At 48.0% G+C, this 15,757-nt stretch overlaps 1 protein-coding gene across 1 annotated transcript in view; it reads right to left on the minus strand.

The window, feature by feature from the left end:
• POLR3B (RNA polymerase III subunit B) overlaps window positions 1-15,757 on the minus strand; it is a 147,147-nt gene that overhangs the window by 106,410 nt on the left and 24,980 nt on the right. The window contains exons 10-12 of the mRNA XM_040439604.1: window positions 4,746-4,868; window positions 3,922-4,044; window positions 1,712-1,846 (exon numbers count right to left, since the gene is read on the minus strand). Coding sequence (XP_040295538.1) covers window positions 1,712-1,846; window positions 3,922-4,044; window positions 4,746-4,868 — 381 coding nt within the window. The remainder of the gene's footprint in view (window positions 1-1,711; window positions 1,847-3,921; window positions 4,045-4,745; window positions 4,869-15,757) is intronic.

Genomic DNA, 15,757 nt, shown 5'->3' on the forward strand with positions numbered 1-15,757 from the left:
TTGCAAAACATTTTATAGAATATGGTCACTCAATTAACCAATTGAGGTTCCGTGTAATTGATTCAGTGGGGACATTGAGGAGAGGCGGTGACAGAGAGATGATTCTTCGAAAAAAAGAATTGAGGTGGATTTTTACTTTGAGGTCTCTACAACCCTTCAGGTTGAATATTGAATTCAATGCAAGTGGTATTGAATAAGTTCATAATTAAATATTCATTAGTATACAGTATATATTGTTTATATAGTTGTACTATTGTTCTTAACTGTGTTCTTGTCTTTTTTGTAGGTGGAAGATGGCGGACGGTGGATACACATTATGCACTAGTAAGAGGTAATTATAATGCCTTTATAGATTGGGCGAGTATGGTATATGAAGATATGATACATGGATGTCTCCTCTTATTTATATACATGCTATGCGGCTGTTGACGATTGATCTCCATGGAGGCAGGGACAACCCTTTGGTTGATTGGTACTGAGGGGATCATGTGACAGAGATATGTCACATGATGCGCGCGTGATTTGTAGCGCCGCGGCGTGCCGATCTCCATGGAGATATGGACGCTCTTCTTGTCAGCAGAGTTCCGAGTGCGACATGTGATCTGTTTGTATCACATGGCGAACTGACGTCATGCCGGCACGGCGGGAGTGATAGGATCGCATGCGAGCATGTGCGGAGGAATTTGATAGACGCTGTGATGGAACTGGTGTGCATGTAATGTGGACTCCATTGCCCGCCATCTACCACGTGGAGAACACGTATGATGACATAAGGTAATCACTTATTTAGTTCACAAGTTTGATTAAGGTGACGTTCATTATCGATGAGAGGTATTCATTGGAGAGATCTTAATGAGTAGGTGGATCCCAAATATGTTGAGACTTTTTGATTGGTTTTTAATGATGGTGGGTGGGACATTAATCACTTAAAATATTTTCAATAGTCACTTGATAACATGCTACAGTAACCCAGCATACAGTTACCCAGCTACAGTAACCCAGCATAGCCATCACACTTTGAATGAAGCTGTGTTTCCAGCACTTTTCTCACTCCTAACAACTTATCGGAAGGGGTCTAACACCCGGCACCCCCAAGAATCAGATATTGATGACCTATCGAGGACCACATACAACGGTGTACTGGGACCCTGTAACGTGAAAAGGAGGTCCCGCTGTTCATCCAGCTATTGTGCATCTTCCTCCATAGTGATCACAAGCTGCTCCACAAGCTCTTTCGTTTAGCACCTGCAATGTCATGCATTAGCTGCATATTGAAACTTGTATAACAACGGACGTTCACCTCTGACGTAAAGTGCACTATAAGTCACTGCAATCTAAAATACTCCAGCATCAGTGGGAACTCGAGTACTCAGACATTTCAGAGCACACAGCCACCTTGAGTGATGCAAGATAAAGACAGACCCCAGTAGTGGTACTGGACCCCATGAATGAAAAGTGGTGCAGACAAGAACTGGGGGTGCTGTCCACAGCAACCTATTAGATCTACAAAGTCAGAGTTATGAGAGATGAAGTGGCGATTCGGATGACCCCTACACTGCCAGCCTTTACCTGCATTATAGATACCACGGTATAATAGATTATTACCACACGGCAAATGGTGATTATACAAATTTTACATTAGCGTCACCTGCCATTTGTGTTTGTAAACTTTTTCTTCATATATATGCCGTGTACTAGGGGATCTCCCTACCTGTCCTGCAAGCTCCAACCTCTTGTTCCCATAATAATCTCGATCATCAACTTTATGTTCTCCTTGAGCCAAGATCACTCTCCGGACCATGACCGCAGTGTAGAAGCATTTTGCTCTGAAGTTAAATTCCTTTACCTATTGAAAAATGACACTTACGTTATATTTTACAATGACAAACATTCACAAGCAGATTCCCTTTATTGACCTATGGTATATCCACAGGGCCATGTGCATGGAGGCAATATGGAGTTCTAGCAGCTCCATACTAGCACAAATCTAGAAGCACTTTGTGCACCAGCATTGGTTCTGTATTAATAGGATGACCTCATTAGTAGCGCCTAGAGTATCGCACAGTAAACTGGCATATCACATTTTTTTCATCTTCTGTGAATAATGGCAGTCAAAAAAAAAAAAAAAAAATAGAAAAAAAGGATCAAAAACAGCCATTTTTTTTGTTTCAACCGTCATGTTAATGTGGCCTTATACTTGCTCCATAGGTTCAAAATAAAAGTTTTAATACGTGGCGTCTGCAAGTGCTCTCTAGGCCAGGGATCAGCAACCTTCGGCAGCCAGCTGCTGTGAAACTACAACTTCCAGCATGCAACATGCTCAGCTGTTCTTCTAACTCCCATAGAAGTGAATGAAGCATTCTGGGAGCTGTAGTTTCAGAACAGCTGGAGTGGCGAAGGTTGCTGAATCCTGCTCTACACGGTCCCTCATGATGAAGTGCCCTCTGCAATGGGCTGTTCGACAAACCCTGCCCTCGGTGACAGCTAAAGGGGTTTCCTGGTTGGATCTTGCAGATGTCCATTGGTGCAGAGTTTAGGGTTTGTGGTGTACTTTAAAAGCAGAGAGAACTTCAGTATGAGGAACCTATGGGAGCAGCGCATCAGGAAAGTTGAAAAAAAAAAAAAAAAAAAGTGTCTTAAACACTTAAAGGGGTTCTATGGGATTTTCAAAATGATGGCCTATCCTCAGGAAAGGTCATCAATATGAGATCTGCAGGGTTCAGACTCCTAAGCACTAATCGGCAGGAGTGCCGGGTCTCTTCTGGGCCACGTGACATCACCTTTATCTGTCAGTTGGCCTAGGTGAAGCTTAGTCCCATTCAAGTGAATGGGGCTAAGCTGCAATACTATGCACAGCCGCAAGTCAGGGCACTGTGAGCTGCCTGAACCTAAAGCTGCACAACCCCCGTACATTTTGGGTTGAAACATGGCTAGGTGGAGATTAAAAAATAAATAAAATAAATAGATAACCCCTTTAATATATTTAATACCATGCCTACCTCATCTAAGAAGTAAAACTATTCTTCATTCAAAACCACCTACTACTACTACTTCTTCATTCAAAACCACCTACTATACAACATCTATTCAGACCTATGCGTCTCTATGGTAATCTAACACACGCAAACCCTGTAGTCTGATCAAATCTATGTTTGTATCAGTATGGGAGTGATGGAAGAGAGTATGACTGCGAGATCAGACTACACAGGGTTTGTTTGTACTATGTAACCATGATTAAACATAGGTCTGAATAGCAGCTGTGCTGTACACACAAGATGGCATGGAAATTTCAAATTTCAGGCAAGACTATTTGCAAACATAATTTATTTCTTATTTTGGTTGCAAATTGTAGAAAATAAAAATGTTCCAATGGTGGTCATTAAAGGGGTTGCCCCATGAAAAATATTCTACAGTTTTCAAGTCAGCACCTGGACAGTTTTGTAATTGCATGTAATTAAATACTTTGTATAGCCGCTGAGTTATTCAATAAAAAGGTATCTGTATTGCGCCACCTGTTTGTTCTTTTGCTTACTTCTTTGTCCTGCTCTCTGAGAAGGCCGCACGTGCTCAGTTTTATCCTTCAACTGCCTCCTGAGCTGTGATAGGGAGAGCATGGACACGCCCCCTGAGCTGCAGCAGAAAAGACACTCCCCTGAGCTGTCTGTGATATAAATCTAGCAGAGCAATGAATGGGGATCCATGTGAGGTACAGGGCTGGTTCTAGTTTTTTCTTCTTTTTTTACATTAATCATGAGATAACCTCTTTAACTTTCATGCAAGATAGAAAATAATATAACATGAAAATACAAAATAAGAAACATTTAGCCACTCATTAACTTAAAAGGTAACACGAACATAATAAAATGGCAGATCAGAATAAGGACCAGATAAGGTCCAAATCCTTAGTATTAGGCTACGTACCGGAACATGAGCCAGTATGGTCGATGCTAGGAGCTCACGAGCCTCATCCACTCTGGACTTTTTATGTCCTCCTCCGCCCCACATCCTCTGCCTTCTTACTTTATTACCAATATACTTTAAAGCCTGTATTAAAGAAACAACAAACTATTGGTCACTGCAAGTGTCTACTGTGGGTATCTGTACTAAACTACTCTGGCGGTTGCTGGTGCAGAAGTGTGGTATGACATGGTGCCCAAAGCGCTGAAGGTGCAATCATTTAATGCTATTGGTTGTCCTAAGGTACAAGATTCCCACAATAGATATTGTAGTAGCGCAGACAACTAAAACTCAATCCTGGATAAAAGTCCCATACTTGTGCTAGACTGGCATTGATAGAAGTGGAATGCTGGACTATCAGATTGCAAAATGTCATAGTACAAATTGCCAATACTGTACAAATAATAAAAAAAAACTAATCTACACTAACCTAAAAGGCAAAAGCAAAAAAAAAAAAAAAAGTTGTTGCTGTAACTAAAAACACATGTAGCATTTTGAGCCTATTCAGCCGGGTCACATCAAAAGGGTGAAAAAATAAAAACAATAAAACTTTATTTAGTGTTAAGTCCAACCTAGAAGCCTTGTAATTGAGGTTCTCTCTCTACCTTGTTAAGCTTTGTATCATGGGCTGCATTCCAACAACATAAAATTAAATAAAGAATTAGGAATGTGCATAATAAAGTTATATACGGTATTTATAACTAAAAAATATAAATACGAGAAAAACAAAAACATACAAACATAAGAACTTGAGAACTGAGGCATATCACCCACATAAAAAATCCCACCTGCATCTGGGTGAAGATCTGTGCTTTCTGGCACTCCTCCAAACTTGGCCCAAAAGCCGCCATCACGTGTTCCTCTGTCCCAATCATTTGTACAATTTCTTGGTCACTATCGACACCCATTGCCTACAGGAACGGAAAAAGATGAAAAAAAAAAAAAAAAAAAGTCATTTCTGGCCGTGCTCACGTTGTGACATTTGCTTATGCGAATGCTGAGCCGCTTGAAGGAATTACTTTCAGGCACTTATTGGGCTCATGTGTAAAATCCAGCCATCTGGCAAAGTCGGCTGCACAATAGCAAAGCTCGAACAAGGTATTAAAGGCGATTTGCTATCGGTTTTAGAGCGGGAGGTTAAATACTATGGCATGTGAACATAAACGTGGTAGTAAAAAGGAACACAAAATGACTTTTTTGCAGCTCTCCAGAATCTGGCGGACATCTTTGGGCTTTCGCTTGTTGTTGGGAAAGGTGATTAACCCAACAAAATGTGTTACAATGGTGGGACATAGAAATGAATGAGGAGGCCAAGGTTCTTGGCTGATTACGTGAGTTGGGTTGAGGCGCTGCGCCCCTCCCCCCCATCTTTAGCTCCAAGTGTTTCCCACAAACCTACAAAATGGAATGACTGAACCGAATCTCTATTTCCATTCTAACGAAGCATTACCTGGGATAATACGTGGGACCTGTCCGGGACCCCTGTGGACCACGCAAAGTTAAATTAGCCATCAAAAGACTCACTATTTGGACATTTTACAGTGGCATTATATAGGGTGTGAATGACTGTTCTAGGTGGACACTGTATGTGAGTATTATTTATGCATTATGTGGTGGTGGTATTATTTGGACACTATATGGAAGTATTACACAGGCTTTGTAGGCATAGTATAGTGCTGAATTGCAGTACTGTCTTGTGGGCAATATACGGCAACTATGGAGTCTGCCACACAGCCTCAGGTACACATTATACAAGAAAAACAAGTCACTATTTAATTTCTACATGGAAACATTGGTCATAAGATTGAAGGCGCGTACAGGAAAAAAACTGAAGGACACAGAATACCAGCACCGGCAAGTGAATCGTCATAAAGACTGATGGCGTTTAGGACACCTAGGTATATATTGAACCATCTTACATAAAAAGGTGGAATATCCCTTTAAAAATGGCTGAACACATCCATATAAACCATATCAATGTCAGTCCTCTAGAATACCAACACATTCTAATCAGAGCCATTTGGATGATGATTTTGTGTGGCTTTTATGGTATTAAAGAACAAAAACAAAATAAGCTGCATTCCCCCCATGTGCACTGAACATAGCAGGCAGCCGTGATCAAAAACGTTCAAGATCAAGAGCGGTGCCTGTGGTCTCCTTAGTCTACGGCAATGACTGATCACCAGAAGGTGGAACCGGGCGAAAGGATTTAAAGCTGCTCTAGGTGTAGGGAGCACTTACAGTTGGCAAGCGACTCCCAAGAACTAATACGTCTTGAAATCATTTCAAAAACTCTGAAAATGATTTTCAAAGGCCGTTACAAAATCATATTTGTGCCAAAAAGAGTAATTATACACGAGACAGGACATTAAATGGGTTGTCTCACTTCAGAATTTACTTTTATCGTGTAATGTACAGTGACTGTCCATATTGCTTCCTCTGCTGACTTGATTCATTTTTGCCATCACATTATACATTGCTCGTATCCAGGAGTTATGGCCACCGCTGCAGTGCAGATATGAGGTGACTGGGATAGAAGCTGCTACTCAACTCCTACGCATGCTCCCACGTTCCTGGCCACCAGAGTATCCGGTGATTTTTCATATAGTGTTTATGCACGACGACCACTGCTGGATTGCACGGTGGTCGTAACCAGGAAAATGAGCAGTGTATAATGTGATGGGAAAAGGATTCCAGCCAGCAAAGGAGGCAATATGGACAATCCCAATACATTAGTAAGTGCCTTGTAGTAACTGTCTAATGCCCTTTGCTAAAGTGAGACAACCCATTTAAGTTCGGTCAGAGGGGTGCCCACTGTCTCCAAGAACTAGCTAGTACCGATGCTCCTATTACCGATGTAATAGTGGCTGGAGCTCCCTTTACATATCATGGTTTGCATAGATCTTGACATGGCCTCTGCTAGGGGAAGTAAACTGCAGCCCGTATATATCTGGATAAAATTTGTGCCCCTTAGGCCTCATGCACACTGGCATTGTTTTGGTCCGCATCCGAGCCGCAGTTTTTGCGGCTCGGATGCGGACCCATTCACTTCAATGGGGCCGCAAAAGATGCGGACAGCACTCAGTGTGATGTCCGCATCAGTTTCTCCGTTCCGTGGCCCCGCTACAAAAATATAACACTTGTGGACAAGAATAGGCATTTATATTGAAGGCTGTCCGTGTTTTGCGGATCCGCGTTTGCGGACCGCAAAACACACCACGGTCGTGTGCATGAGGCCTTACAAGCAGAAATCTACTAGGAGTAAAACATGGGGGATTCATTAAATAAAAACTGGCTCTGGTCGCTCAGTACTGGAGAACCTCCTCTTATATACTATCACCTAAAGAATTATTAGGAACACCATACTAATACGGTGTTGGACCCCCTTTTGCCTTCAGAACTGCCTTATTTCTACGTGGCATTGATTCAACAAGGTGCTGATAGCATTCTTTAGAAATGTTGGCCCATATTGATAGGATAGCATCTTGAGGGATGCACATCCAGGGCACGAAGCTCCCGTTCCACCACATCCCAAAGATACTCTATTGGGTTGAGATCTGGTGACTGTGGGGGCCATTTTAGTACAGTGAACTCATTGTCATGTTCAAGAAACTAATTTGAAATGATTCGAGCTTTGTGACATGGTGCATTATCCTGCTGGAAGTAGCCATCAGAGGATGGATACATGTTCTCATTCTGTTTACGCCAAATTCGGACTCTACCATTTGAATGTCTCAACAGAAATCGAGACTCATCAGACCAGGCAACATTTTTCCAGTCTTCAACAGTCCAATTTTGGTGAGCTTGTGCAAATTGTAGCCTCTTTTTCCTATTTGTAGTGGAGATGAGTGGTACCCGGTGGGGTCTTCTGCTGTTGTAGCCCATCCGCCTCAAGGTTGTGCGTGTTGTGGCTTCACAAATGCTTTGCTGCATACCTCGGTTGTAACGAGTGGTTATTTCAGTCAACGTTGTTCTTCTATCAGCTTGAATCAGTCGGCCCATTCTCCTCTGACCTCTAGCATCCACAAGGCATTTTTGCCCACAGGACTGCCGCATACTGGATGTTTTTCCCTTTTCACACCATTCTTTGTAAACCCTAGAAATGGTTGTGCGTGAAAATCCCAGTAACTGAGCAGATTGTGAAATACTCAGACCGGCCCGTCTGGCACCAACAACCATGCCACGCTCAAAATTGCTTAAATCACCTTTCTTTCCCATTCGGACATTCAGTTTGGAGTTCAGGAGATTGTCTTGACCAGGACCACACCCCTAAATGCATTGAAGCAACTGCCATGTGATTGGTTGACTAGATAATTGCATTAATGAGAAATAGAACAGGTGTTCCTAATAATTCTTTAGGTGAGTGTACTTCTATTAACGTCCATACTGAGCTGCTGGGCACCTCAATCTGCTGAGGAGTAATGAAGCTGCTCCGCTCTGCTAGGTCTGTATGAGAATATGGAGTAACAACCACTGCCTCCTCACACTCGTCATATAAAACCCTCCATCCATCAGCCTTCCTGCTCCTACAAGTCTCTTGAAGTATCTATCCTAAACGTATCTTTATCCGTCATTTATATCTATATATTGATCGTCTGTATAATGACTGCAAGTCTCAGCTCAAAGGTCTCAAACTAATATTAGTATTAGTCCAAACCCAACGAGAGGTCTTACCTATAGAATCTGTCTATTCAGGTCACTAGACCACTAAACCGAATTAAGGCTACTTTCACACCTGCGTTCGGGTGTCCGCCTGTGAGCTCCGTTTGAAGGGGCTCACAAGCGGTGCCGAACGCATCCGTACTGCCCTAATGCATTCTGAATGGATGCGGATCCGCTCAGAATGCATCAGTCTGGCAGCGTTTAGCCTCCGCTCCGCTCAGCAAGCGGACACCTGAACGCTGCTTGCAGCGTTCGGGTGTCCGCCTGGCCGTGCGGAGGCAAGCGGATCCGTCCAGACTTACAATGTAAGTCAATGGGGACGAATCCGTTTGAAGATGACACAATATGGCTCAATCTTCAAACGGATCCGTCCCCATTGACTTTCAATGTAAAGTCTGGACGGATCCGTTCAGGCTACTTTCACACAGAATTTTTTTAAACTATAATGCAGACGGATCCGTTCTGAACGGATACAAACGTCTGCATTATAGGAGCGGATCCGTCTGAGCAGACATCAGACGGACCCGCTCTGAACGGTAGTGTGAAAGTAGCCTAACACCTTTGCTACCAGCGTCGTACATGTACAACGCTGGTGCGATGGGCAATCATGGCGCCCACGTGCCACAGACACCGAGGCCAGCGGTTCTCCACTGTTTTAAACAGCAGAGGACCGCGGCTAATGACTGCGACTGGAAATAACAAGATTTTGTGAAACTCACCTGTAAAATCTGTTTCTCGCTTGATTCATTGGGGGACACAGACCATGGGTATAGCTGCTTGCTGCCACTAGGAGGTGACACTAGGCTGAAAACTGTTAGCTCCTCCCCCGCCAGCTATACCCCCTCCAGCCCGGAGAGAGCCCTCAGTTTGTGCAAAAGCAGTAGGAGAAGCAGAAGGATATCACAAAATCAACAAACTCCACGGTCAACGGACCCAAACGGGGTGGGTGCTGTCCCCCCCAACGAATCAAACGAGAAACTTTCACAAAATCTTGTTTTCTCGCTTATATCATTGGGGTACACAGACCATGGGACGTCCCAAAGCAGTCCCTGGGGAGGGAACACAAAACAGAGTGAAGAAGGTAGAGAACCTCGTGACAGTTATCACACTGCGGCCTGCAAGACCAGGCGGCCTAAAGCGGCGTCCGCAGAAGCGAGAGTGTGAACCCTGTAAAACTTTGTAAAAGTGTGGTGGAGGGAAGACCAGGTCGCGGCTTTACACAACTCAACCGCCGACGCCTGGTGGAAGTGAGCCCATGAGGACCCCAGTGCCCTGGTAGAGTGGGCCGTGATCCCGGGAGGGGGCGTCCTGTCCCGAACGCGGTAACATTCCAAAATAGTGGAGTGAATCCACCAGGAGATCGTCACCTTTGAAGCTGCCAATCCATTCCTAGAACCCTCCGGAAGGCGTCCGTGCGCCGAAAGGGGGCCACGGCCGAAAGGTAAATCCGCAGAGCCTGCACCACATCCAAACGGTGTAACGACACCTCTCTCGGATGGGAGGGGCCAGGGCAAAAGGACGGCAGGACAATGTCCTCATTGACGTGAAAAGCCGACACTACCTTGGGTAAGAAGGAAGGTACCGGACGGAGGACCACATTGTCCTGATGAAAGACTAAGAATGGTTCACGGCATGACAGAGCTGCCAGTTCTGAAACTCTTCGTATGGATGTGATGGCCACCAGGAAGGCCACCTTCCAGGACAGCAGGCGGAGGGAAGCCTCCCGCAGAGGTTCGAAGGGGGAAGCTTGAAGAACCCCCAATACCAAGTTGAGGTCCCACGGATGTAGCGGGGGACGGTAGGGTGGAGCGGTGTGCGCAACGCCCTGAAGGAAGGTCTTAACAGGACCCAATCCCGACAAGGATTGTTGAAAGAAAATAGAAAGGGCCGACACCTGGCCCTTCAAGGAGATGAGCGCCATACCCAGTTCCAGTCCAGACTGAAGGAAGGCCAGAATGACTGGCAGGGAGAAGGATCTGGGAGACAAGTCCCGCTCTTCACAGAACCGAAGGAAGGACTTCCAGGTTCTATAATAGATCCTGGATAAGGTAGGTTTCCTGGCCCGAATGAGCGTGCGAACCACCGCATCGGAAAAACCCCGCTGCTTTAAAAGGAATGTTTCAAGAGCCACGCAGTCAAACGTAGAGTATCTAAACTCGGGTGGAAGACGGGCCCTTGCGACAGAAGATCGGGTCTGAGAGGAAGCTGGTACGGAGCGTCCTCTAGTAGGAGGACGAGATCCGAATACCATGCTCGGCGCGGCCAGTCCGAAGCAATCAGCAGGGTCTGAACGCCCTCCCACTTGATCCTGCGGAGAATCCGAGGCAGGAGGGACAACGGCGGAAAGACATAGAGGAACGTGAACCCGTCCCACGGCGCCACAAGAGCGTCCACCCTGCAAGCTGCGGGATCTCTTGCGCGGGCGAAATAGCACGGAAGCTTGTGATTGAGGCGGGAGGCCATCAGATCCACGTCCGGCCGTCCCCAGCGATGACAGAGGGCGTCGAATACTTCCGGATGGAGAGACCGTTCCCCGGGGTCTATCGTCGTCCGGCTCAGGAAGTCTGCCGTCCAATTGACAACGCCGAGAATGTGGACCGCCGACAGAGCCGGAACATGGGCCTCCGCCCCCACCTGAGGATCCTTGCCGCTTACGACATGACGTCCGAGCTGCGAGTCGCCCCCGATGGTTGACATATGCCACAGCCGTGGCATTGTCCAACTGGACACGGACATGAAGGCCCCGCAGGAGGGGAGACCAATGGCGCAGCGAGGAAAATCGCACGAAGCTCCAAGACATTGATGGACAGTCTGGACTCTGACGGAGACCGAGTGCCGAAGACCCCTCCCCAACCCTGAAGACTGGCGTCGGTCGTAATGACCGTCTACCTGATCGGAACGACCTCCCCACCTCCAGGTGAGTTGGGGAGAGCCACCAATGGAGGTCTGACCGAACCTGTTGAGGAAGGGAAAACAGACGATCCAAGGACTCCTGGGACTTGTCCCAGGCCGAGAGGATCACTCGCTGAAATGACCGGGTGTGAAATTGAGCGAATGGCACCATCTCGAACGAGGCCACCATAAGACCCCAACACCATACAAGCCCGGATGGAGACTGTGCGCTGCCGAATCAAGCGGAGCACCGCGCTGCGAAGGTCCTTCCCCTTGTCCGCTGGAAGACGCACCCGGGCTGCCCCGGAGTCCAGAATCATACCGAGGAACCGAATCCGAGTGAACGGGACCAGGGAGGACTTCCGAAGGTTCACTATCCACCCAAAGCGGACGAGAGCGTCCAAGGTGATCTGCAGACTCTCCTCACACTGCCGGGACGACGACGCTTTGATGAGAATGTCATCCAGGTACGGAAGCAAGGTGATGCCTCTGGAGTGAAGAAGGCCCATAAGCTGAGTGAGCACCTTGGTAAATACCCTTGGCGCAGTCGCCAGACCGAACAGCAGTGCGACGAACTGGTAGTGGTCCGAGTGGACCGCGAAGCGCAAAAAACCCTGGTGGGCGACTGCGATGGGGACGTGTAGGTAGGCGTCCTGGATATCCACAGAAGTCAGCCATTCCCCTTGCGCCAAGGAAGCTACCACGGAGCGTAGAGACTCCATGCGAAAACGGAGCACTCGAAGGTAACGGTTTACCAACTTGAGGTCCAACACCGTGCGGACCGCTCCCTCCTTCTTGGGCACAATGAAGAGGTTGGAGTAAAAACCGGAAAACTGCTCCCTCGCCGGAACCGGGGAGATAACTCCCCTGACCAGCAGATTGTGAACCGCCTGAAAGAAGGCCCCCGTCCGAGACAGCTCCCTGGGGGGACGGGACAGAAAAAAACCGGTTTGGAGGCATGGATTTGAACTCCAACTTGTAGCCCAAAGTGACCACCTCGAGCGCCCAGGCGCCTGAGATGTGGGCCTGCCAAACCTCCTGAAAATGAAGGAGCCGACCCCCACCCAGGAAGGTGGGGGCGCCCCTTAATGCCGGGGACTGCTTGCCAGAGGAAGAGCGCTAAGGCTGCACTCGGGAACGCCAGGCGGGCTGTGGCTTGAATGAAGGCTTCCGCCTTTGTTCCTGGGTGGGCTGCCTCGCGGTCAAGGGAGCTGCCTGGCGGGTGCCCGTGAAGCGGCAAAAGGACTGGCGTTGCACGAAAGGACACGGTCGAGAAGAACGCTTGGGTTTGGGTGCGGAAGATGGGTGCTTTTGCCACCCGTGGCCTCAGAAATTATTTCGTCAAGTTTGGGCCCAAAGAGACGAGAGCCAGCGAAAGGAAGAGATAGAAGGGAGCGCTTGGAAGAAGAATCGGCCTGCCAAGCCTTTAGCCAGAGTTTCCGCCGAATGGAGACGGCAAAGGCGGAGCCGCCTCGCAAAGGTACTTACCCGCCTGGGATATCTGGACGGCCAGAGCCTGGAGTTCTGTACGGGAAAGGTCCGAGTCCAAGTCCTGATGTAAGGGCAAGACCCATTCAGAAACCACCTTAGCCACCCACACCGAAGCGGTGGCTGAAAAGACCGACTTCGCAAGCGATTCAACCCGTCGGTCCACCGGGTCCTGCAGAGAGGAGGAGCCGCCCGCAACCGGAATAGTGGTATTCTTGGCCAGGCGAGCCACCGGCGGGTCCACCTTTGGAGGGGAAGACCACTTACCCACCCAATCTGGGGGGAACGGATAAAGAAGATCCAGCCGCTTGGGAATCAGGGAACGTGAACCTGGCTGTTCCCATGCTTTAGTAGTGAGAACGGAAAAAGGAGATTTTCTGTATAACTTGCCAGTAAAATCTTTTTCTCGCTCTTCATTGGGGGACACAGGAACCGTGGTATAGCTATGTCCTCTAGGAGGCGTTGACACTAGTAAAAGCTGTTAGCTCCTCCCCTGGCAGCTATACCCCCTCCAGCCTGGAGAGAGAGCTTCAGTTTGTGAGAAGCAGTAGGAGAAGCAAGTAAACCAATGAAAAAACATGGAACACCAACCATGCCAAAGACCCAACAGGGTTCTAACCAGCAACTGCCACACTGTGGCCGAACAACAATACTGGGTGGGTGCTATGTCCCACAATGAATAGCGAGAAAGATTTTACTGGTAAGTTATACAAAAATCTCCTTTTCTCGCCCATATTCATTGGGGGACACAGGAACCGTGGGATGTTCAAGAGCAGTCTACGGGGAGGGAAAAACCACAGACCCATGGAAGCAAGCGTCCCTGCTGGTAGCTAAGAAACTGCCGCCTGCAAGACCTTGCGGGCTAAGCAGCAGCCGCCGATGCTTAAGAATGCACCTGGAAAAACTTTGTGAATGTGTGTAAGGAGGACCGGTAGCCGCGTTACACAACTGCGCAGTCGAGGCGCGATGCCTCAGAGCCCAAGAAGCGTCCACCACTCAGTGGAGCGAGCCGTGACAGAGCCCAAGAAGCGCCCACCGCTCAGTGGAGCGAGCCGTGACAGAGCCCAAGAAGCGCCCACCGCTCAGTGGAGCGAGCCGTGACACCTAAGGGTGGAACCCCGCACCGGTGCGGAATGGTACAGCATTTGCAGACCGAATCCATAATACAATTGCCACCTCGGACACCGCCAATCCTTTGCGTGGAACCTCCGGATGACAAAAAAGGGGTTCTGTACGCCGGAAGGGACTGGAGGCTGCCAATAATGACGTAACCCCCTGCCCTAGGGAGTGAAGGAGAGGGACAGTGTAGAAAGGACAATTTCTACATAGATGTGGAAGACAGAGACCACCTTCGGAAGAAAAAGGGAATGGGCCAGAGAATGCCTTATCCTTGTGAAGACCCAGGAAGGGTTCTCTGCAAGAGAGCACCCCCAACTCGAACACCCGTCTGATGGATGTGAGAGCCACAAAAAAAAAAAATGATAATAATACCTTATAGGACAGGAGCAGGAGAGATATCTCCCCAAGATCTCAAAGGGAGAAGACTGCAACGCTGAGAGAACTATATTCAGATCGCAAGGTGGTAAAGGACGGTACGGAGGAACCATATGTGCCACTCCTTGAAGGAAGGTTACCATGGGCACCAGGGGAAGCCACGCCGTCAACCAAGACACTAACTGCCGATGTAAGACCGGAACCTAAAAGAAGATCGTCTGAGTGGCAGTGACAAGGGACATCTTCAGAAGGCGAATGAGATCAGCGTACCACGCGCGACAGGGACAATCCGGAGCTACTAGGATTTGTCGGAATTCCCTCCATCTGATCCTCTGTAGAAACCTGGGTAGGAGAGAAGAAACACGTAAGGAGGGAGAACTCCCGCCAAGGAGACATCAGGGCATCCATGTCGTATGTTTCCAGGAGTCCCGCTCGGGAGAGAAGGTGGTGAGCTTTCGTGTAGATACCGTTAGGACACCCAGACCAATGGAAGAAGTCCCCATAGAAGGAGGGATGTGGAGGGGGCCACAGCCCACCAGTCGGGACCGGAGCGTGCCTGGAATGGAAGGCTACTAAAGGAATACCCTGTGCAGATGCAGATGAGGGAAGTTAGTAACATAGGAACTACCAAGGCATGCAGGGTGTCTATGAATCAGGATCCAGAGGAGGAAAGGGACAGGGGAAGAATAGGCTACGTCCAAGCCCATTTCCCGTCGAGACTGGCGCTATACAGAAGTAGCCAAGGATTTCAGTTGTAGAAGAGTCCATCACCTGACGAAAAAACTGAACAGACAGACCCCAAGTATGTAGTGGTATGCAATACCGCTCCCACAGTAATAGCGAGTGCTCGCCCCGTAAGCGCAAAAAAACTGAGAGGGAGGCCTGAGACTATCCGTAGAAGCCACGTACCCTAATGCCCCAGTTTAAGTAGAGCAACGTTAAAAAACTACCTGGAATGGCGCTGAACAGGAGCAACTGCCAAGCTGGCGCCAGGGTAGGGCCCCTACCTGAGGGGATGTCCCACTGCAGCGACCACAAACTCGAGCATTAGCAAAGGGCTGCACCTGTGGAGGAGAACACGCTGTAGCTGCTACCAGAGCGCCAGCATAACCACTTCCCCAGAGAAGGAGGAGTGGTGGATAGAGAATACAGTCAGTGAAGCACTTGACTCGCTGGAACGTACTCACCATATTTGTGCAATGGTGTAAGCACTACTACTGATGCGGACAATATCATAACCGACTGGAACAATGAAGACCCATGG

Source organism: Bufo bufo, chromosome 1, assembly GCF_905171765.1.
Source record: "Bufo bufo chromosome 1, aBufBuf1.1, whole genome shotgun sequence".
Lineage (NCBI taxonomy): Eukaryota > Metazoa > Chordata > Amphibia > Anura > Bufonidae > Bufo > Bufo bufo.